Here is a 22867-nt window from a genome sequence, read left to right as displayed (position 1 = left end):
TTCGAACGCTGCGTTCGCTCGAAAAGTATTAAAGAGGCACGAAAAAAAGGAGCAAATTCGTAGCCCTTTGATATTATCCGAAGTTCAGGCGCGATATCGATTTACGGAGCTGCTAGTACGGCCAACACGTACGCGCGAACCTCCGATGAGAAAAATGGCTGAAAATAAATTAGATATTACGTCGGTGATTGGTCGAGCCAATTAGCTACTGCTTAGAGCCGAGAGACGAGGAGAAAAACCATTTGTAAGAGTCAGCCTTCGGGTTTTATTTTTTGGAAAAACGAGATAAACTGGCCGCGTTTGATTAATTGTCTGAATGATTAATAAGGCAGTAAATTCTATTTGTATTTTTTTTTTTTTTTTTCATTTTCATTCATAATCGATCATTTTTAGTGAATTTTTTTGAAAAATTCTCCGAAAGCTGTCGATTCGTCAGATTTCCACAGAAAAAGTGCTTCGAATCACTGAATTCTTTCAGGAAGATGACAATTTCATTTCAATATTGACAGAACGGTAGAAAATCGTTTGCCTCGGATTGGTCTTTTAATCAGTCGCTACAGGAATGTCGCAATCGAAAACCCACGGAGACTTGGCGATTCCTTTCCATTCGAGTGTCATTTCCAATATAGAACTGCACACTAAAACTCCCATCGAATTCAATCTTCTAACGTGTTCGAAGACCTTAAGGATCATCGAAATGAATAAGCGAGGAGCATTGAAGGAGCTATTGCTGGCAGACGTTTTTTTCCCTCACTTTCAGTCCAATCTCCGTGAAACTTGGGCGCAGCGACGAACACGATGAGGGTTATGACAGGAAGTAGAGGAAGAATTGGAGCTTATATCCGAACGAGGGGAATTACTTTATTATTGATACCGAAGGCTTCTCGCCAAATTGGATAACGTGAGCAGGGATGGATTCGGTAGCCTCCGAGATGCTTCGGCCGTTCAGGCGTTCCAAACTTTTTTTTATGTCTGCTGCAGAACTTTTTTGTTTATTGGGCCATCTAATCGTATGGTACTACGGAAAGTACTTGAATAAAGTCTCGACAGAAAGATTGAGCCGAGGGATTGCGGCTTGACGAAGTGGGTTCAAAAGTTTCGTGTCATAATTAGGAACTCAATCAGCAGGACTCGCACTAAATGCTTGCGGGAGCTCCCGAACCCTTTGAGAATACGCAATAACTACTCCCGTCTTATCTTCTCGCTGTTTTTCATCAACCGTTTTTTTAAACTTTCTTCCATTTTCAGAGGTACATAATTCTTTGGAGAAACTCGAAGTAATCAGAAACTTTCGAATTTACGATCCCAATGGAGGCTGATTTTCATTGTTTTTTATTACGAACGTCATTGCAGGTTCAATCTTTCTCGTTCGGAGGCGTTTGTTTCATGCCAAATAATCAGTTAAGGTAGATCATGCTCGAAGGTTCGTATTTTATGGGGGTCACTTTAAATATTTCGCCGATTTATATATTTTGGCGAAAGAAATGACAAGTCATTGTACAATTAATCGGGGATCCATCACTGACCGAACCCCAAATTTCATTCGTCAGTTTTACGTTTTCACGTTCACGTCAAACATCTTTTTCGAGAATGTTTTAAAACATTGCGATTTTTTCGTCGATTCACACACGTGGATCTGAATATAGTAACAATTTATTCACAACAGTAAATAACGGAGTATTTCCGAAAGAAGTTTTCAACTTTCGTTCTCTATTTCAGTCGTCTTACGACTTTTCCCATGGGCTTCTCAAAGAAATTGGAGTTGTCAAAAAATCCGGCGATTTAGATCTCATGAATTTATCTCATTACCTCACATAACTTCACAAAGGGAAGAAACGACTTTGGAGTTTCGTTCTTGGGGTGAATTTTGTGAAGGAAAGCCGTAGAACGGCGTGGGTCGACAGGGAGCAGGGAAGAAGAAAAAAACGAAACATAATTCGGCGTCTGAGAGGAAAGATCTTTCGACTCGGATTGAAACTTTTGTAAAATATATTCGAATATTCATTAATTCATTAGCAGCAAACAAAAGTATCTTCAAAGTATCGTTAATATTTGTGCAAAGTTGCCAGAAAAGGTCGTCACTCACACCGTTTAATTTATTAATGATTGTGCAGAATTTCAGAGATATTGGAACAGAGGAAAATGAGGTTGTCACATTTTCATGATCCTGCACGTTTCGCGTTACTTATCGCACAGGATCCCCATTTTCCACGTCGAACTGACATAATGTTTCATTTACTCACGGTCTATTAAACTATAATAAGTCTTTGCAAGTTTCTGTCGCTGTCTCTAGTTTTCCCTCAAACGAATCTACAGCATTGTAGCTTGACAGATGACGTATGAACTCTCGTTCAACTGTGGGAAAGAGATTTTCCCAGTCGGATTCATCAGGTCCTCTGCAAAGTCTCAACTTCGCGAGAGCAACGAAACTTTTTTATTCGCTTCAAGATCTTTGGTATTCAATCTTAAAAAATAAAGAAACCGTCATTCTCACTCCAGTCATTCAGAGCGAGACTGAATTTACTATAAAAAACGAAATTTTTGTTGCATCGAGTGGATTAATTTGAAGTAAAAACGCATCAATAAAATCAATTCGTTCGAAAATATGTCGATTGCGGAATTACCACAAAATCTTTCATTTAAATCTACCAACCTTCCCCACCAACCTGTTCGATTACTCGCACAGGAATGTGGGCATGGTACGGACCTGTTAAAACATCGAAAGAACGTAAAAGAAATCACCGAAGAGTTTGAACGTCTTATCAGGCAAATTTTCAAGAGCGAGAGGCAAAGGAAGAGAAAGAGAGAAAATCAACGACCAGTTTCGTGTATGTTGATCGGGGATGGAACAGTTTGTCTATTAACCTTTGTAGGAGGGAGCTTGAACGAACGGGAGCTGCGCTAGTCGTGCTAAAGTAACGTTTACATTGCTCTTTGCTGATCGATGCCTCAACTCCGTCGTCTACACGAGATTAGAGCTTAGACCAAACAACCATGTTGACTCGGCGCGCGGTCACCTTTTTCCGAATTCAGAAACATCCTGTAGGACAATATTTTTAAGGTAGTCTTTAAATTTACACGGAGTTTAAATACGTAGACGACTCACACGCGTATCAAATTTTAAAGGGTTCGTCTTATTGGTTATTGAGATAAACGTGCTTAAATATGAAGAAAAATAGACACGAAAATACACATTTTCGTGTAACGAATGAACGCTTCTTACGAAGATTATGAAAAACGTACACAATAACAATTGAGTATATGAAGGTTTGGGGAAAAATTCAAGACGACTGTCTTACTAGTAATACAAATATATTAAGTTAAAGATTGAACTAAATTGGTAATGAGCACTCGTATAACCTCACATTTGCTTATTTTGGCATTTTGTTTCTTCTTGGCTTGGCCCATTCCTGTCATAATCTTTTGTCTTTTTATTAATACTTTTTTCTTGATCCATTTCCCTTTGTGCTCTCTAATGCGATTTTTTTGCATAAAAAAGTATAGTATTTTCGCCAGGGACGAATGAAATTTGGGGTTCGGTCAGTGATGGATCTCCGATTAATTAATGGCCTGTAATTTCATTCGCCATGAGATAAGTTGAAAAAATGTATTCACAATTTCGAATTAACGACTCTGACATTAATTTGAAGTGATTATATTTTTAATTAGGAAGTAAAAATTGATTCAATTTAGAGCTGAAATCTCTCCATCGCAAACCTCGAAGACTCGACATGATGTCAGGACGAAAGTTGCTAATTTTCCTCGTGAAAAGTCAACACGTTGATTGAGAACTTTTGGAATTGCTACTTTATCGTGGAGCGAGACACTGAAGAATTCTTTTGATAGTCATCAATAAAACAGGCCAATAATAAGACATCGCACGTCTTCGCAGCTACTTCGTTCAATTTTATACCGTGAAGATTCATCTACGACGTTTTTCGTTACAATTGACTCACTACCAAAACTATTATCAGGTGGTAAATAACTTCCGTGCGTGGAAGATCTCTCAATGAAAACTTCACCATCTTTGGTCCATTTCAAATACAATTGAGTGAAGGAGTAGAAAAATGATAAAAATTCTTTTTTTGTTGTTTGTTTTTTTTTTTCTATGAGGACCAATTTTAGTAAATGAATTATTTGAATCCCTGCTGAAATTGCACTCATCATGAAATAATATTTCATTTCATTTTCTTTTGAAATGAAAAAATCGTTTCGATACATGAAACATGAAATCATCTTTCAATCGACTGATTCTATAAAAAAAGAATTCGATGATAAAACCAGCCTCTGAATATTATTGTGGATAAGATCGCTCGAAACTGACTTTGCCAAGGGCTGACTCTGCGATGATTAATACCTCTAAGAACCCATGTGAATACCACGGGGATGCTGAGCTTGCGCGTGCCTCTCCAGACTCATCTCACTCAGGAGAGATAAATTTCTGAAAAGTCTGATTTACAAAGCCTCGAAAACAAGATAACGCTGGTGAAAGGAATATGACATTTAGATGGGTACTGTGAGACGGATTTCTAGCCCCTGGTGGTTCGCTGAAAAAAAAAACCAAAAATTTTAACTCAAACCTTTTATCGCCGTATTTTTCTTTATTGATTTTCCGTGACGAGTTAGAAAACGTTTTATTCAATATGAAACTTCGATTTTTATTGGAAAGAAATACCGAGAACGACTTTCAATGTGACGCAATTGCCACTAGGCCAATTAAGGGGTCTACTCTAATTAGAATTTTCAAAAAATCCATTTTTTTAAAAGGATCACACTAAAATTTTATAAACATCTGAGCAGTCCAAGTGTACTTTTGAGCGACGCTTACTCGGCTGTCTGAGCGCGCTGATACGCACCGCCCACTGCGGTACTGCGTAACTGCCTTTGTTTAAACGCGTTTTTCTCAAAATTACGTTTTTCGACTGCTCGTTGATAAAATCTCCGAAACTATTCAACCGATCCTTAACAAAATTTTACCACGTGTTCTTTATGACCGTAGTTATAACGCGTATCATACGAATTTTGAAATTTTCAGCGGAACCATTTTTTTTTTTGCGAAAAACGATGAAAAAAACGGGCTTTTTCGTAGTTTTTGGAAAAATCGCCGCCGTTTTGTCATTTTTAAGAAAATCAAAAATCGTATGGCATTTTGGACCTAAAGTACACAAAAATTTTTTTGTGCATTTTAAGAGTGTATTTTTGAGGACAATTTTTATATCTACATTTATAATTTTGTACCGTTCAAAACAAATTCGTGAAAACAGTCTTTTTTGCCCATCTAATTAGCGTAGACCCCTTATAACTCCCAATTGTAAAAAAGGTCCGCCGACTCCGAAGGGAAGCTTCGCAAGGCAAAATTTTCTTGTCGCAAGATAGATAAATAGTGAGTATATTCTCGAGATCGTTTTTCTACCATTTCTAATAGTTTCCTATTTAAAAAATTTGTTCTTTTTCCCCGAGAAATGTCATCCCTTTTCACTACATTGCAATTACCCCCGCGCTTTTTATTCTGACTTTATATCTCATTACTATTATCTGGGAATACGTTTTACGTCTTTTTCTCTTACTTTTGGAGTGCTTCTGGTCAGCACCAGTGGAATATAAGAGCACGAGCACAGCAGTAATCCTCATACTCTTGAGAATTCCATTATACTTGGGTTTACATAAAAGAGACGTAGGCCGCGAGCTCATCGTAAGTTTCAGATCGTTCACCGTCGTCAACTTCGGAGAAAGTGCGAGAAACAAAGTTTGTCAGTACAAGGGATACGGAGATGAGACTCGGAGAGTCTGCTGGGTTGAAATATCGAGTGAACCGAAAAATTGATTAAGCCTCAGAACTTCTGGCCTTGGGGATCGAGGTGTTTCGTATTATGTTTCTATTACAAATAAATAAATCGTAAGCTCCGCAGAGAAAATGCAGCAGACTTTAGCAGAGAATTGGGCTCCTAATCAAGCCCTCGTACTTTTCGTTTGTTTGACTCTCGCTCCAAGGAGTGTGTTGAACGTTACACTGGTTGTAGAAGCTTCGTGTATTTCTTGTTTACGACAGACACCCACGAGTGCGTGAGCACACAAAACACAGGATGCTGCTGGCCTCCTTTATCGCGCTTATCCTTGCCGGAACACACTCTCGACTGTGGACTTATATGAGGAGAAGCAGCTTTGAGTCTGCCCTTTTGGTTTCCCCTTGCGAGAGTGTTTGTTCTTGTTCCAATCGATAGAAAAATCTTCTTCAATGAGTGCCCGATATACTCGTTCCGCCATCCCTTGTCCAGGCTTTCAGATTTTCATTTTCCTGTCTCGACTCTCATCGTTGAGCCAGTTTCCCAACTTGACAATTGTTCGTTTGCATCCCTCTGGCACTTAATCTTCGCGAGACAATCCTCTTCCCCTTCAGCCGCCTTCGTCACTCGTTCTATTCTCCGCTCTTGTGAAATACGTAAATTCACCGAGTGAGAGGCCTCAATTGAATTTCCAATTAAAAACCCTCGTTACTTTATCGAGTAGATAGAAATTTCGAGGTAATATTATCAACAAGAATGAAGCAAATGGAATTGTTTGCTTCTGCTAGAAATATAATTGAGCCAAAACCTTGCTGTTGAAAGACCTCTTCGTCTTTCGTAATTCGCAACGCCCCCTCCCCCGCGGGAACCCATTTAATACTGACCCAATAATTTCGATTAAAAATTTATTAACTCGTTCTCGTTCCCATTAAATGACAGGTGATTGGGAAAAGGCTCCGATTCCATTCTCCCAGCCTCGCGAATATGTTTTCTTCTGGGAATACCCTCGGGGGAGAGGCAGCTTGCACCGAACAGCTCAATTGCTGGACACTTACGAACATTCGATGAAACAATAAAAAGCAAAAAAAGCTTCGCGCGAAGATGCCTTAATTTCTGTTTTTATATTTCAACGGGCAGAATATAACAAGCATCCTCTTCACGCCTCAACTCGAAAAAAACTCTGCTTCTAATAATCTTTACTCCGAAATTCATGACACCTCTACGTCTACTAATGTATAATTCATAATCTTCAATATCTCTACTCACGATGATTCTGAAATCCTCGTGAGTAGAGATATTGCGGATTAAATGTCACACCGGAGTAGATATTTTAAGGAGGACAGACGTTCTGTACGTGGATCCGCAGTTATTAAGGAGCGGAGTTGTTATCGAGAATAGCCACCGATAGAGTTGTTAACTAGCAGCTATTTATAGCTGTACTCATCGCAGCTTTACTCGAAAACATCTCCGCTCTTTAAGCATGTATTTAGGGGAGAACTGTTGTTGAATACATTTACTGAGAGTAGAATCGCGTTGACTCGCTGCAACAGAACTCGACTCTTATAAATCTATTCGATAACATTTCCACTCTAAAGATTTTTATTTTATGCATGAATAACGTCTCTTCTCTTTAACCTGTCTAGGCGGATAACACAGATTTTTTCATTTCAATTGATTTACTTTCAATATGAATAAACCGATAAAAAATGAGACGCTTCGGATTGGGACTAAATGATCAAATAAACGGAGTAAAAATCAATGTTCAAAGCCGAAATACACTCGCGTTTAATCCCGCGGATGATAAAATTGTTGCGCGATGCGGAGGAAGCACAAGCTTAATAATTTGAAAAGAGATTGCTATAGCGATCTTTGTTTGGTATGGTTTAATCACGTTCCAGCGCTTTAGTTCGGAACTGTGTTGTTTCGATGAGATCGAAGCACATGTGTGCCCCAAAATTCGATATTGAATGATCAGTAAATTTCGACCTTGCACCAAACTTTACTCAATGAACGAGCCCGCGTTTGATCCTCCGTCCCATGACCCCCAAAATTATCACCAAATTCCTATAATTTCTTGTTCCAACGTAATTATTCAACGGTTTATAATATCGTTGAAGCTCCCACGCACTCGACTAAAATGAATCACATTGGGAGGATGGTTGAAGAGAAAGGAGGGATTGCAAGAAAAATTAGCTCGAGCGCATTAAAATTAATCAAATGTTTCCGCTATTTTGGGAGCTCGAGCAGGGTCTCGGCGAATGTCCCTGAAAGTTTAGCCCCTGGACATTGACTCCGAGGATCCCGGAGGATAATATCTAAAATTAGAAATTTTGGGGGTTTATGTTGACCGTAAATATGCCTCTGATGGCTGAATGCGAGTCGTTATTTGAAAAGGGCAGCCCTCCTTTACCATGTGTTGGGAGCGATGTGAGTCTCACCACAATTCAATGTCATCTTTAAGGGCCTCATGAAAATGGACTTGTGTTCGTGTTCGGAAAGTATGTTTTCGGGTATACAGTTGTATTCGGATTGTTATAGCCGGAGGAAAGTTACGAGATTTTCGTAGCCCTCTTCCCTCTCAGCGATAAAGGCACTTGGCCCAAACCGCGCAATTCCCTTGATAAATTTATACATCCAGACGCACACGCAATATCGCATTACTCTCCGCAATGTTCGTTGTGGTTTATTTCGCGAACAATGAAAGGGTGCCCGATGGAGCAACCCTCGAAGGCCTCGTTAAGCAGGGGGAGAGCTCCGTCGAGTAATACGCGAGTTTTCTAGCTACGTACACGCGTGCGTGCTGCTTCCTTGCGCTACCGGAGGAGAGAAAAGCAGTTTCCACGACTCAATTCACCTCGTTGGACACTCCCTTTGAATACTGCCCTTGACAAATCTTGTGGCGCTGTTGGATGTTTGCGGTGGACTCGAACCGATCGGACTTTGTCATCTTCGTTCGTCGAACGGTCGAACGGTGCGAAAAATGAAATTCTTGTTCCTCTTCATACCTCCGTTTGCATCGTATGCGAATAAATTCCGTTGAAAGCTCATGGCGATTCGGACGTGAGATTTTAACGTGCGATCAATCGATTTGGTCGATACGCCCACTTCGAAAGGTTGCTGCGAGCAAGTCAGTTTTATGGGTCGCACTTTTTCGCGACTTAAGTGTGTATTTGTTCAAGATTCTTCATAACGAATAAAACGTAAGCATTACCGAATGAAAAACAATCAAAGTGACTGCTGTGCCACGATCTGTACGGTCTTCAAACTTTCAGATCGCTTTACGATCGCCTTACCTAATTTCAAAACTTGCGCTATTGATATTTTCTATGAATTGTTATGTCACAGATCGGAAATACGATGCTGCTTCCTATTGTTTGCGATCTGGAATCACCATCGAAATACAATAATCGTTTGATGATGAGTTTTTCGTTCATCTTCTCCGTGAGCAATTGCCGACGTAATTCAGTGTCTCTCACTTGACAGTTCTTTTTACATGAAAATCCGAGATATTGAACAATATTTCTCGAAGAAAGAGACATGAGACGCGGAAGACGAAAATGCGTGAAGCACAATTTTTCAGAGAAAATGGAAGAGAAATGGCATATTCGAAGATGAAAAGGAGCAAGAATTTTTTCGTTTAAGAAGCTCATGCGAGAAGTAAGTAAAAATTCAGATAAGTATAGTAAAAAATGAATAAAAATATATGAAGACGACAAAAGGACAAATAATTTTCGAGATAAAGACGAAAAGGGAAAAAGGTAATATAGTCTTGAGATAGTGGAAGAGAATAAGAGAAGAATCGGATTTTTCATTTGGAGTATGAAACAAAGCAAGCTCTGATTACATTACGACAAAGGTACGACTTTTGAATTCGTAACGGCGTTTCGTAACTTTTTATCGCGACGAATATCTACGTCGATTTGTTTTTTTGGGAAGGTTCTTGTGGTGGTTTTTTTTGCGTTGGTTGGCATACGTGACATTTTCGAGGTCACAAGATATTTAACGATAATAATTACGAATACTGTGAGTCATCAATTCCATGCAGTGTAATTCGAAAACAATATACTCGTGCCGATCCACTGCATTTGAAGTTTGAGTAAATAATAACGATCCAAGAAGTACTAATAAGTGGAGTTCGAAGTATTGAGTAAAAACGTACTGTTACAGCATAAAAGTATTGTGACAAAAGTATCGCGTGATTCGTTCTCTTTGAAATCAATTATCGATAATCGAACTATCGAGAAGGAACATTGTCGTAACGAACAACAATTAACAATTACATAAACCGTTCTTGTCTAGTGTGATTAGCAAAACGCTTATCGACAAAAAACCTGAGTCATCGATAAAGAACAAAACAAAAAATACGAAACGTGCCACAAAAGTATTGTTCTCTAAACATGCCTGAGAATAATGTGTTCTTTGTTTGATATCGCAATATTTTATCTTCGTACTTAAGTGGCACGTTTTTGGTCTGATTTTTTAGTAACCTGTTTTTTGCAAACTGCCTCGATTTATATATGAAGCAATCATTCCTCATCTTAGGAGCTGGAAACTCTGCTCGCGAAGTTCTGACTATTGAAAAATTTCCTAATCGAAATATTTCAATTCTACGTTCCACTTCGTTCCAAGCTCAATTGAAAATCTGAAGCTCCGCTACGTAAGTAATTATCAAGCTTATTCAAATGTTTATTAGCTCATTTTGGTAAATTATCGAAATCGCTCCCCGAGTACTCGTCAAGTGCACACGTCGCTCAGAAGGTCTGAAAACACTCAATTTATTTAACATAATTTTAGACAAATTTGATTATAATTGAAGATTTGTTCGGTAGATATGAGAGACATTATTCTAACAATTCATTCTGCATAGAGGTTGATGAGCAGATGTTTTGAAAAATAATGACAGAATTCTTTGAAAGAATCTCAACTTCCATTTACGATTGAAAATGTTGAATAAAATGTCAAAATAAAAAAAATGTTTAAGTTATTCCTTAAAAGTGAATGCAGCACAAATAATATTTCGAATCGTTCTAGTTTTTCTATTTTCAAGGGTAAATGCTAGCGAGAGTGTACAAAAATTTCATACTTCAGAGATCGATAAGCGTGACAGAGTGAAAGAGATCGAGGCATAAAAACAATTCAGGCTCAGCATCACTGAAAAAACATTTAATAAAATTTGGTATCATCAATACAAAATATAATTGAAAGGGAGGATTTGTTTTTTTAAATACAGAGGAAAATGCCAAAAGCTGCAACATTATGAATGAAAATTGTACCCTCAACTCAATATGACAATATTGTTTCATGCAAATAACCATACAATGCGATTATGTTGGTTAATCGCAGCGATTTCGTTTTGTCACTAGTCATATACACAGAATATTCGCGAAAGCATCGTCAAAATGAAACTTTCACTTCCCTTTATGTCATTTTTCGTTTGGTTCTTATATTGGGTTATTTTGTTCCAGGATTTTTGCTCTCGCAATGGACAGGGGAAGCTCTATAGGAAATTTTCGACGCGGCTTTGTAAGTAATCCAATGGGCATTACGCCCAGTCATGCTACGGCACGGAGACTGGCGTATGGAGAAGAAATGTCACGCGCCGAGGTAAGAAGGAATTCACTTCGGGAAATTTGTGGGTTCCATAAGCACTACCATAATCTTTTGTATTCGTAACCTTAAACATTTCAAATATGAATAATCGAAAAGTACATTCATGTGACACAATACGAACGTAGCGTAATCCGCATCCGGTTTCGAAAAATATGGGTCGAGGTAGGGCAAAGGCAAAGCAGCAACCAGGAAATTGTACCCGAAGCGGTTTCTGTAACTGTATAACTGTACAACTGTAGCACAATCGTGTAATTGAATCGAAAATAAAAACAAAATTTGAAATGATTCTTGCTAACTAGCTGGGTCCGCGACTTCGTCTGCAGGGAACGTATTTTTATGATATGAAATTTCGTAAGTAATTATCAAGCTTATTCAAATGTTTAGAGCTCATTCTGGTTAATTATTGAAATCGCTCCTCGGGTACTCGCGCTTCATTTAATCTCGTCAAGTGCACACATTGCTCAAAAGGTCTGAAAATATTCACTTATCTAACATAATTTTAAACAAATTCGATTATAATTGAAGATTTTTTCGATAGATATGAGAGACATTATTCTAACAATTCATTCTGCATAGAGGTTGATGAGCAGATGTTTTGAGAAATAGTGACAGAATTCTTTGAAAGAATTTCAACTTCCATTTACGACTGAAAATGTTGAATAAAATTTTATCATCATCATCTTTTGCATTCGTTTTCTTGCCCTTCTCAAAAACGAACAATCGAAAAGTACATTGAAGACACAGTAATACAACTGACTTTGGAAAATATGGGTCTAGTTAGGGACGCATTAATAAGGCAAGAAGACGGCGATCAGTAAATTGTAATTAGAGCAACTGATAAGAATTGGGAATCGAATCGAAGTTAGAAGAATTCGTAACTGATCGACGAAACTCAATTTTCTGGAATCGAATGTTGCGAAAATTTATGATGCAACAAATCTTCGAATTCACATGTGAGAAGCATAGATTATAACAAAATTTGAAATGTTTGTTCCTAACCATTTGAAATGTTTATTCCTAACAAATTTTCACATTTATAATATGAGTGGGAAGTAGGATAGTAGGATACTCACGAATGGTATTGCATTCCCAAAAGATTCGATTTAAATGTAATTCAAGATGAATCGATATTCATTATTCTCATTGAATGTGTTATACCACGTTCCTAACACGTTCATTTTTCAAAAATACATATTCCTTGTGGATATGAACGTAGAAGTAATGAGAGGGGGAAATCTCAAGGATGAAAACGAACGAGATGTAGAAAAAACGAAAGACTTTGTCGTTCGATGGTAGAGGAGAAAAATTCGAAGAAGAACTTTCAGTAATTATCACGTTCTGACCTCGTTCCTGGAACAATATTATCGATAATTGTTCAAACAGATTTGATAAGTAACCAAATCACTGTCGACCAGCTCACTGCTGGTGATTCGTACACTTCGATGTACAAAATGGAAGTTATAACTGATTTAGCAACGAGCTCATATCAAGCGACCTATAAATGTCATAGCCAAAAATGAAAGTGTACAGAGCTAGAGATGTATAATTTGCTTGTGTATAATTTGCCCTGCTTATTACCAAACATAGATGTCGATTGAGAATGAGGCTGGATTGTTGTTCACAATCCAAGATAGTATGTTGGGAAAAAAACTCCGGTGATGACGCAGCGTCGTCGATATTCTTTTGAACTCTGAACACCGAAGAAAACATTATTTTCTCACTCTTCAAATTGGTTCGATAGATAAATCAAATTCATTGTAATCAAAACAGTGAATCTTCAGGTTTTAGATTTCGTAAGGTTTAATATCGTCTTGATCGACCTTGATGTATAAATTCATAATGCATCAGTCGATGTAATCAAAGGGTAATGAATGCAGGAGAGTGTATTCATGGCAATCATCTAACACAACTGTCGCTTCATTAATCTAAATCATTAATCTATAATCATAATCATTATAGACGAATGATTTTCTAGCCTACAACTTCACGGGTCAACATGAAATCGTTACAACGGAGTTTAAGAAACCAATTCGATCAGCTTTCATCCTCATTCTCCAAGTCCAAGCCTAGCGTGCCTTCCGAACGGAAACAAGCCGGTCATGGTGATTCGGTATGCATCAACGAATCATCAATACCCATGAATGTTTCTTCTAATTTATTTTTTTCTCTCTTCCTTATACAGAAAAAATTTGCTGATTATGCTCCGAACGAACCGCCTTTTATACCATCTCTGATCCTCCACTGTATCGAAGCGATCAGATCACGTGGTATTCGGCGTAAAGGGTTGTACGCAAAATTAAGAAACCCCGACGTAGTCAGTTTTCTGATGAAGGAATTTTCCAAGGGGAAAATTCCGGACTTGAGTGAAGTTTCCATTTCCACAATTTGCTCAACGCTGCTACGTTTTATGAGATCGTTGTCAGAGCCACTCGTCACTTTCGAACTTCGGGACGAATTTATTCGTGCAGCTTTGATATCTAAAAAAGGAGGGGGGAACGGAGCTCTTCTTACAGTAATTTCGAAACTTCCACGGGTGAATCGCGACACTCTGGCTTATCTCATACTTCATCTACAACAAGTATCCAGGAGCCCGGAATGCGCAATGTCCGTAGACAAATTGGCCAGAATTTTCGGACCCACCCTGCTCGCTTACGGTGACATCGAACTCACTGACGAGACGTTGGACATTGAAACGGAAAAACAATATGAGGTTTGCTTTTTTCATCGTCGTTACCTCGTGCGCGTTTTCCGACGAATTTTAATCATTTTGATTCCGCATTCGTAGGTTTTTCGGAGGTTGATGAGCATTTCTGCGCATGAATGGGCCAGGTTCATTAATTTCGATGCTCTTGAGAACAGGTTGATGAGGGAAACTAGGTAGGTTGAATTGATTTTTACATTTTTCCAACAGTTTTTCGAAAAGTGGTTGACCACTCGGGTCCATACAGAATAAAATGGTTCGTTGTGAAGTTTTTTGTATAAAATTCTGTAGCAAGATTTTCCTGCTAATTGAATCTTTTTTTTCCTGTCTTACAGAACGACCATATCCCCTGCTACATCAACTTCGGACTTGGACGACGATGATATGTTTTAAAAGAAACATTTTCACTACGTATTTTCGATTTCGCCGGTATTTGCTAATGAAAAAAGGATTGAAAAAAGTGTATTTCTAAAATCACAACTGTTTTATATTTTTCCGAGTTACAGTTTGAATGTTTAAATTCCAGACGTTATTGTATTTTCGTGTGTTCACCGGTTTCTTCCGTATGTGTAAAAAATTCTACTCTAATTTAATGATCCGTCTTTATCTTCGATAATATCGAGTCTGAAGATTCCATGCAGGGCAAATATTTTCAAGCTAGAGATTTGTCTTGTTTCCATGACCTGAAAAATCGAAATAAAGGATTCGACAGCAAATTTTTCTGCTATTTTTTTTTGTAAAAAATCCACGATTACGTACAGATTTCCGGAAGAGGCCCGTGGATTTCTATATTCATCGATAAGTCGTTAGTACATAACAGTAACTAACAGATGCAATAATTATTCTTAGTGACCCTTGTGTTCGATTGAATCCCTTCTTCTAACAATAATTTCATTTTTTTTTTTAATACTCTTGTTGTTCTCTAAACCATAATGAAAACAATGAAATGTTTTTGTTAAGTTATTCGCCGGTCAAGTACATATGTACATATGTAGCACGAAGGCGGACTGCTGGTTTTTGGTAAACTTCGAAAAGCTACGGCGACTCGTGTATCGTTAGAAACTCATTCACGGAATAACCTCAGATCGAGGAAGAATCGACTATAGTCTGCTCAGGTCGCACTTTTTGGTCTTTTGGTGACTTAACTGTATATTAGTTCAAGATTTTCGATAACGAATAATAACGTAAGCATTTCTGAATAAAAAACAAAGTAGCTGCCGTGCTACGATCCCTACCATCTTTTAATCTTTAGACCGCTTCACGGATCTCATCCGATTTTCAAACTAGTTGATATCTTCTATGAACCGTTGTATCTCACAGATGTGAAAAAAGATACTGTTTCCTATTGTTTGCGATCTGGAATCACCATCGATTTACAATCATCGTTTGATGATACGCTATTGGCTCATCTTGTGCGTGAGCGATTGCCGACGTGTATCAGATTCACGTTCACGGTTCTTATTACATGAAAACCCGGGATTGACATTAAAACATGGGAACTCAGGATTCAACATTATTTTCTCGAAGAAAGAGATATGAGACGGGGAAGACGAAAATGTGTGAAGGACAATTTTTCAGAGAAAATGGAAGAGAAATGACATATTTGAAGATGAAAAGGAGCAAGATTTTTTTATTTGTAGAAGCCCATGAGAGAAGTGAGTAAAAATTCAGATAAGTATAGTAAAAAATGAATAAAATAGATGGAGATGAGAGAAAGAAAAATAATTTTCGAGATAAAGAAGAAAGGGGAAAAGGTAATGTAATAATCTTGAGAAAGTGGAAGAGAATAGGAGAAGAATCGGATTTTTTCTGATTACATTGCAACAAAGATACGACTTTTGAATTTTGATTTTTTTTTCAGTAAGATTCTTGTAGTAGTTTACAACAATGATTAAAGAAATGTTAATGAGTGCAGCTCGTGATATGGAAATGTTGTGACAAAAGTAACGTGTGATTTATTCTCTTTGAAATCAATTATCGATAATGGAACTATCGAGAAGGAACATTGTCGTAACGAACAACAATTAACAATTACATAAACCGTTCTTGTCTAGTGTGATTAGCAAAACGCTTATCGACAAAAAACCTGAGTCATCGATAAAGAACAAAACAAAAAATACGAAACGTGCCACAAAAGTATTGTTCTCTAAACATGCCTGAGAATAATGTGTTCTTTGTTTCATATCGCAATATTTTATCTTCGTACTTAAGTGGCACGTTTTTGGTCTGATTTTTTAGTAACCCGTTTTTTGCAAACTGCCTCGATTTATATATGAAGCAATCATTCCTCATCTTAGGAGCTGGAAACTCTGCTCGCGAAGTTCTGACTATTGAAAAATTTCCTAATCGAAATATTTCAATTCTACGTTCCACTTCGTTCCAAGCTCAATTGAAAATCTGAAGCTCCGCTACGTAAGTAATTATCAAGCTTTTTCAAATGTTTATTAGCTCATTTTGGTAAATTATCGAAATCGCTCCCCGAGTACTCGTCAAGTGCACACGTCGCTCAGAAGGTCTGAAAACACTCAATTTATTTAACATAATTTTAGACAAATTTGATTATAATTGAAGATTTGTTCGGTAGATATGAGAGACATTATTCTAACAATTCATTCTGCATAGAGGTTGATGAGATGTTTTGAGAAATAATGACAGAATTCTTTGAAAGAATCTCAACTTCCATTTACGATTGAAAATGTTGAATAAAATCTCAAAATAAAAAAAATGTTTAAGTTATTTCTTAAAAGTGAATGCAGCACAAATAATATTTCGAATCGTTCTAGTTTTTCTAGTTTCAAGGGTAAATGCTAGCGAGAGTGTACAAAAATTTCATACTTCAGAGATCGATAAGCATGACAGAGTAAAAGAGATCGAGGCACAAAAACAATTCAGGCTCAGCATCACTGAAAAAACATTTAATAAAATTTGGTATCATCAATACAAAATATAATTGAAAGGAAGGATTTGTTTTTTTAAATACAGAGGAAAATACCAAAAGTTGCAACATTATGGATGAAAATTGTACCCTCACCTCAATATGACAATACTGTTTCATGCAAATAACCATACAATGCGATTATGTTGGTTAATCGCAGCGATTTCGTTTTGTCACTAGTCATATACACAGAATATTCGCGAAAGCATCGTCAAAATGAAACTTTCACTTCCCTTTATGTCGTTTTTCGTTTGGTTCTTATATTGGGTTATTTTGTTCCAGGATTTTTGCTCTCGCAATGGACAGGGGAAGCTCTATAGGAAATTTTCGACGCGGCTTTGTAAGTAATCCAATGGGCATTACGCCCAGTCATGCTACGGCACGGAGACTGGCGTATGGAGAAGAAATGTCACGCGCCGAGGTAAGAAGGAATTCACTTCGGGAAATTTGTGGGTTCCATAAGCACTACCATAATCTTTTGTATTCGTAACCTTAAACATTTCAAATATGAATAATCGAAAAGTACATTCATGTGACACAATACGAACGTAGCGTAATCCGCATCCGGTTTCGAAAAATATGGGTCGAGGTAGGGCAAAGGCAAAGCAGCAACCAGGAAATTGTACCCGAAGCGGTTTCTGTAACTGCATAACTGTACAAGTGTAGCACAATCGTGTAATTGAATCGAAAATAAAAACAAAATTTGAAATGATTCTTGCTAACTAGCTGGGTCCGCGACTTCGTCTGCAGGGAACGTATTTTTATGATATGAAATTTCCAGAAAAAATTCACTTTTTTCAAAATAGCGTCATATCCTGCCGATTTTTCCGGGATGAAAAAGTATCTGGCTCGTTGTCCCAAGATTTAAGATCCTTTCGTTTGAAGTTTCATCAAAATAGATTTTGCCGTCTCAGCACGAGCCGCTAGTTACGAAATTACACTCTAGATTCATTCCACCAAACAAACTTTCACATTTATAATACGAGTGAGAAGTAGGTCAGTAGTTTTTCAAAAATACATATTCGTTGTGGATATGAACACAGAAGTAATGGGAGGGGGAAATCTCAAGGATGAAAAGGAACGAGACGTAGAAAAAACGAAAAACTCTGTCGTTCGACGGTGGAGGAGAAAAATTCGAAGAACAATGATATGACGCAGCCGACAACTTTCGGTCGTTATCACGTTTTGACCTCGCTCCTGGAACAATATTATCGATAATTGTTCAAACAGATTTGATAAGTAACCAAACCATTTTCGACCAGCCCACTGTTGGCGATACGTGGTTTCGTGGAAAATGTTGCATGATCGATACCAACAACGTTCGAAGCGATTGCTCTGACGTGCGATGTAGAATGAAAGTACAGCAGTAGAAAAAGGTGAAAAAAGATCCAAGATAGTATGTTGAACAAAAACTCCGGCAACGACGCTGCGTTGTCGAGAAAACATTATTTCCTCACTCTTCGAATTATTTCAATAGATACACCTAATTCGTTGTAATCAACCCAGTGAATCTCAGGTTTTTTCGTAAGGTTTAATATCGTCTTGATCGACGTTGATGCATTCATAATGTATCAGTCGATCGAATCCTAGGGTATTGAACGTAGGGAAGTGTACTCATGGCAATTATCGCACACCTGCAGTAGGAAAGTGTTAAAAAAAATTCGTGAATATTATTTTTAAAAATCGTTAATATTTTATCATTAAAATTAAAATTAAAAATCGTAAAAATAAATAATTTTCTAGCCCGCAACAACACGGGCCAACATCGGATCGTCAGAACTATGTTCAAGAAAAAGATCGAATCTGTGTTCATCCTTACACCACGAGCTCGCGCCGAGAATGCTTCTCAAAAAGGAACTATGTTTTTTGTGTGAAAAAATGTAAGCATTATTAAGACGAAAGTGAAAATCTTCGATATATTTGATCGACCAGAATTCATTTTCTCATTTATCATTGATGATTTTTGTAGATTGAGTTTTGGTAAAGTAGCATTGCGCTGCGCCCGTTGTAATGAGGTGAGGTGTATCGAGTGCAAAGCAGTTCCTCGAAAGTCAAATGGCTCAGCACCGAGCACATCCGGTCGTCGCGATGATTCGGTATTCCTTTATTTATTAACGAATCATCAATATACACAAATACTACATCTTCGAATTTATTTTCTCTCTTGCTCTTTCTCTCGCTTATACAGAAAAAATTCGCTGATTATGCTCCGAACGAACCGCCTTTTGTACCATCTCTGATCCTCCACTGTATCGAAGCGATCAGATCACATGGTATGAAGAATGAAGGTTTGTACCAACAGACAAGAGAACCCGACGTAGTCACTTTTCTGGTCGAGGAATTTTCCAATGGGAAAATTCCGGACTTGAGTGAAGTTCCCATTTCCGCAATTTGCTCGACGCTGCTACGTTTTATGAGATCGTTGTCAGAGCCACTCGTCACTTTCGAACTTCGGGACGAATTTATTCGTGCAGCTTTGATATCTAAAAAAGGAGGGGGGAACGGAGCTCTTCTTACAGTAATTTCGAAACTTCCACGGGTGAATCGCGACACTCTGGCTTATCTCATACTTCATCTACAACAAGTATCCAGGAGCCCGGAATGCGCAATGTCCGTAGACAAATTGGCCAGAATTTTCGGACCCACCCTGCTCGCTTACGGTGACATCGAACTCACTGACGAGACGTTGGACATTGAAACGGAAAAACAATATGAGGTTTGCTTTTTTCATCGTCGTTACCTCGTGCGCGTTTTCCGACGAATTTTAATCATTTTGATTCCGCATTCGCAGGTTTTTCGGAGGTTGATGAGCATTTCTGCGCATGAATGGGCCAGGTTCATTAATTTCGAGGCTCTTGAGAACAGGTTGATGAGGGAAACTAGGCAAGTTGAATTGATTTTTACATTTTTCCAACAGTTTTTCGAAAAGTGGTTGACCACTCGGGTCCATACAGAATAAAATGGTTCGCTGTGAAATTTTTTGTATAAAATTCTGTAGCAAGATTTTTCTGCTAATTGAATCTGCTTTTTCCTGTCTTACAGAACGACCATATCCCCTGCTACATCAACTTCGGACTTGGACGACGATGATATGTTTTAAAAGAAATATTTTCACTACGTATTTTTGATTTCGCCGGTACTTGCTAATGAAAAAGGATTGAAAAAGGTGTATTTCTAAAATCACAACTGTTTTATATTTTTCCGTGTTACAGTTTGAATGTTTAAATTCCAGACGCAATTGTATTTTCGTGCGCTCACCAGTTTGTTCAATATTCTCACAATCAGTTCAGTTTAATAAATCTGAAAAATTCTCGTTCAAAATTTTTTCTCACGTACGCCCTGACAACTTAGAACGCTACTCTTCGATACTCTGCCCAATATTTCAGTGATAAATGTATCCTGATCCATGAAACCGGGCGAATACGTGTTCACAAAAGCTTGAGTACGTTTTTATTTAGCGATGTCTTCTGAAGGCTGAATCTCTTCAATAAGTTTTTGAGATCAAACAGAGTTCATACCTATACGAAAAACACACAGCAAGGCATTCTGTTTGTTTCAGGACACGCGAAATGTGATATTTTTAGGCAAATAAATCATCTCATTCCTCAACTGATAATAGTAAACAACGAAGCAAGTTCTTTCCTTCTTTCACTCTTTCACAACGTATCGAGTAAAATCGTGATTTTTTCGTGTCAAACTACTACCACGTGTCGGTACAGTTACAGGCATTTGCTGGTTTTGAGCTTTTGCATTTTCTCGAGCAGGAAATCGATCGTTTACCAGGTTAACAACAGAGGAGTCCCTAAAACTGGGCCACAGAGTCGAGCATGGCTAGAGTATCGGCGTTGAACATGTTTTACGCTTCGGTCACTTTCTCTCGTGATGGCACCGTTAATGCGACCTGGGAAAATCGATATCCCGTGAAAAATTATGGGGAATCTACTTGTAGAGGTTTCGAGGTCGATGCTAAGCATCGACCTCGAAACAATACCTGGCGGTCGTCAAAGGTTTTTCAGAAGACTCAGCCCTCGCGGGGAGACGATAAATATTTAAATTTTTATCGTTTTTTGTGAGACTAAGAAGATGACATTTTTATGCAGAATATTTCAGGCTAAAATAGACAAAGCTTTTTATATTGGGCATATAGATATTTATGTTTCGACGTTGTTGACACTGGATCCTCGCGATTGCTGATAAATGAATTATTCAGAACAGCACGCGTGCGCGAGCGTTGTATCATGGTCGCGAATAATCGCATGGCAAATTGCGCTCGCACGTGTTCCTCTTTTTTCCTGCTCTGTTTCGTACTTTAACGTTTCTGCTTTAACTTCTATTTTGACAAGTGGCACGAGATGTTCTCGTGATTAACGATGTATGGTACAAAAGTCTAAATAATTAGAAATTTATCAAATTTGGTGATAATGTTCTTCAACATCAAGTGCGAAAACACAATTTTTTTCAAAATTTTCTCCTCCTCAGTTATCGAGTAATTACGCATTAAAGCAGATTTCTTATGCCCGGAATGTATGGAAACGCTATGCTTATACACGTGAACTTTAGTGATCAATTACTCGATAACTGTACAGAAGAAAAATCTTAAAAAAATTGTATTGTCAAATTTGGTACTAAAGAATATGTTGACCAAATTTTATAAAATTCTGATCATTTTGAAATTTTTTATGTTTTTAGCATGGTTTAGCATGGCAACATTGTAAGCCTGTATCAAATATCCTTAATATCGCACAGGCTCTAACGCGTCACTGAGCAGCATTTCTTCATGTAAAAGGAAATATTTGATCTGAGAACATGGTAAGTATGAGGCTACCAAAGATGGGAAGGATCAAGCGTATAATAGGGCGCAATAAAAATTCTTTCCCATCGTTTCCGAGTTTTCTTTTTGCCCTCCGGGCATATCTCTTTATGCCAGAAACATTTTCTAATCGAGAGTTTCAAGCTTCCGAATCGCCTGTGTCACAGACGAAGAGAAAAACGAGAGAGGGGCCTGCCCTTCGTTTTCACCGAGATCCTCGAATGGGAAGCACTTTGCCCGATCGCCCTCCGGTATTTCTTTATCACGAGAGATATATTCGTTGATAGAATTCAAAAAGGGAGCGCAAATGCGGAGATTGGAGAGTCGGAACGAACAAAAGAGGCAGCGAATATGTAACATCGAGTCCCCTCAAGATCAATCCTCGGACACCGAATCTCATGTTTTCATATGTCTTTTCCTTCAAGCTTAAGGAAGAGGCAAGTTCGCTCAAGCGAAAGCCTCCCCTTGAAGCATCCGTTTACTTTTCTCTCGCGCTTCGATTCCTCACGTATCTCACGTCATATCGCGTCGGGGATTAATTCTGACGGGTTTCTTCTCTTCTGTCTTGTTTCCATTCAATACTACATTTTGTTCTAGCCCCCGCACGCGATAAGAGTGCGCAATATATCTCGAGCTCTCGTCGAAAATTCCACGCTTCGTCGTCGTTTCTTTCAACCGGCTTCGATTCGAGTAAACCCTTCAAAATACCCACGAGAATCTCTCGCTCACCGTTTGATTTCTCGCCGTTTAACTATGATTTTTTATCCCTTTTCTTTGAAGAGGCCGCAAAAATAGAGCAACATTTTTACCCCCCTCGAACTGGCTCTTTACGCAACACTCCGTATCGTTTTCCATCATGATGAAACTTCATTCCTCACGCTTCGTTACCCCCTGATTTTACTGTCTTGGAAGCAATCATTCACTCTACCAGAAAATTCCTCGGCGGGGGACGAGAGTAAAACGACATTGAATTTCGCGACGTTCCTCCTCGCACACCGACCGATCTTCATTTCTCTCTAAAGCAAATT

The 22867-nt window shown here is 38.2% G+C and overlaps 3 protein-coding genes across 8 annotated transcripts in view; 2 read left to right on the top strand and 1 right to left on the bottom strand.

The window, feature by feature from the left end:
* Elk (Eag-like K[+] channel) overlaps nucleotides 1-22867 on the bottom strand; it is a 73800-nt gene that overhangs the window by 24116 nt on the left and 26817 nt on the right. The window lies entirely within an intron of this gene.
* Nucleotides 10279-14810, top strand: LOC122408153 (rac GTPase-activating protein 1-like). The gene is made up of 6 exons (XM_043414788.1): nucleotides 10279-10440; nucleotides 11249-11387; nucleotides 13369-13503; nucleotides 13576-14103; nucleotides 14179-14270; nucleotides 14430-14810. Exons 2-6 carry the CDS (start codon nucleotides 11265-11267, stop codon nucleotides 14485-14487), a joined length of 936 nt encoding a protein of 311 aa, XP_043270723.1. The 5' UTR covers nucleotides 10279-10440; nucleotides 11249-11264; the 3' UTR covers nucleotides 14488-14810.
* On the top strand, nucleotides 16340-20350 carry LOC122408152 (rac GTPase-activating protein 1-like). The gene is made up of 7 exons (XM_043414786.1): nucleotides 16340-16506; nucleotides 17312-17450; nucleotides 18773-18909; nucleotides 18999-19125; nucleotides 19218-19745; nucleotides 19821-19912; nucleotides 20072-20350. The coding sequence occupies exons 2-7, from the start codon at nucleotides 17328-17330 to the stop codon at nucleotides 20127-20129; spliced, it is 1065 nt and encodes a 354-aa protein (XP_043270721.1). The 5' UTR covers nucleotides 16340-16506; nucleotides 17312-17327; the 3' UTR covers nucleotides 20130-20350.

This window comes from Venturia canescens, chromosome 3 (genome assembly GCF_019457755.1).
Source record: "Venturia canescens isolate UGA chromosome 3, ASM1945775v1, whole genome shotgun sequence".
Classification (NCBI taxonomy): Eukaryota; Metazoa; Arthropoda; class Insecta; order Hymenoptera; family Ichneumonidae; genus Venturia; species Venturia canescens.
The sequence above is the reverse complement of the archived record's forward strand: the minus strand, read 5'-3'. Positions and strand labels throughout refer to the sequence as shown.

Excerpts from the sequence above, each read along its gene's own strand:
- LOC122408153 (XM_043414788.1), top strand. The coding sequence starts at position 11,265 with ATGGACAGGGGAAGCTCTATAGGAAATTTTCGACGCGGCTTTGTAAGT. Across the intron at positions 11,388-13,368 it reads AAGAAATGTCACGCGCCGAG|CCTACAACTTCACGGGTCAA; the intron begins GTAAGAAGGAAT and ends ATGATTTTCTAG. Across the intron at positions 14,271-14,429 it reads AGGTTGATGAGGGAAACTAG|AACGACCATATCCCCTGCTA; the intron begins GTAGGTTGAATT and ends CCTGTCTTACAG.
- LOC122408152 (XM_043414786.1), top strand. The coding sequence starts at position 17,328 with ATGGACAGGGGAAGCTCTATAGGAAATTTTCGACGCGGCTTTGTAAGT. Across the intron at positions 17,451-18,772 it reads AAGAAATGTCACGCGCCGAG|CCCGCAACAACACGGGCCAA; the intron begins GTAAGAAGGAAT and ends ATAATTTTCTAG. Across the intron at positions 19,746-19,820 it reads AAACGGAAAAACAATATGAG|GTTTTTCGGAGGTTGATGAG; the intron begins GTTTGCTTTTTT and ends CCGCATTCGCAG.